Consider the following 1070-nt stretch of genomic DNA (forward strand, 5'->3'; position numbering starts at 1 on the left):
ACTAGGACACTCTAGCCTGGGCAACAGAGTTGAGAGTCTGTCTCAAAAAAAAAATAGCTCAAAGACTCAACCCCATCCACCAAGAACAAAGGGGATCCTGTAGCTGGGTGTTGCAGTGGGTCCCTAAGTCCCAGCTAGTTGGGAGGCTGAAGCAAGAGAATTGCTTAAGCCTGAGTGTTTGAGGTTGCTGTGAGCTGTGACACAATGGCACTCTACCCAGGGCGATAGCTTGAGGCTCTGTCTCAAAAAAAAAAAAAGGGATCCTGCAAACATACTCATGTCCTGCAAAGACTTGGTAACTTCGCCTTCATAACTCAGCTTCAGCTTGGGGATGGTCAGGACTGCTTGGACAGTCTTCAGTTCTCGATCTATGTCCTGAATGAACTCAGAGGTGAGGCTCTCTTCTATCATGGTCATGTTCTGGGTCACTTTCCCAGGCAGGAAGAAGATGATACTTGTGCTTCCAGTCAAGGGCAGCTGGGCAATCTGAACCAAGAGAGAAGAAATGCAGGTTAATCCTTTCTAGCCCAAGAGCCTTGGGATATAGACATACCCCAAGAGCTCCCTTCCCTTCTTCTATGGTAGGGCCCTAGCATCATCTTTCTGGCAGGCCCTAATCTGTCTAACAATTGTCCCCAGAGGTTACTGCATTCTGGCAACAAGTCATTACCTTATGCTCTTTCAACAAATAGACTGTTGTCTTTTCTTACCTCAGCCTATTACCAACTGAAGTTATCTGCTGAATGTTTTCATGGGGTTCTAGGGAGCTAGAATTAAATTTCAGGTCTTGGTTTACTCCCAAAGTCTACCTGCCAAAATTTACTAATCATCTGATCTATAGAAAGCACTGGGCTAGAAATGGGGGCAGTGGGCACAGCAATCCAGAGCAGCAATAAAATGATTCCTTTGAACTGGGAGTCTTAACCTAAGGTCCATGGAATAAATGGTGTGAGGGGCCTCAAGAGTCCCCAGAAGTGTATACATGTGCACACATGGCATTACTCTCACATGTTTCAGGCACTTCTGTCAGCTTCACAAATAAGAACTACCACCTTAGAATTGAAAGAAGT

General features: G+C 45.6%; 1 protein-coding gene across 1 annotated transcript in view; it reads right to left on the reverse strand.

Annotated features, from left to right (window-relative positions):
- SERPINF1 (serpin family F member 1) overlaps window positions 1-1070 on the reverse strand; it is a 19535-nt gene that overhangs the window by 2060 nt on the left and 16405 nt on the right. The window contains exon 7 of the mRNA XM_003799091.3: window positions 276-486. Coding sequence (XP_003799139.1) covers window positions 276-486 — 211 coding nt within the window. The remainder of the gene's footprint in view (window positions 1-275; window positions 487-1070) is intronic.

This window comes from Otolemur garnettii, unplaced genomic scaffold (assembly GCF_000181295.1).
Source record: "Otolemur garnettii isolate 467f Iridium unplaced genomic scaffold, OtoGar3 scaffold00145, whole genome shotgun sequence".
Taxonomy (NCBI): Eukaryota; Metazoa; Chordata; class Mammalia; order Primates; family Galagidae; genus Otolemur; species Otolemur garnettii.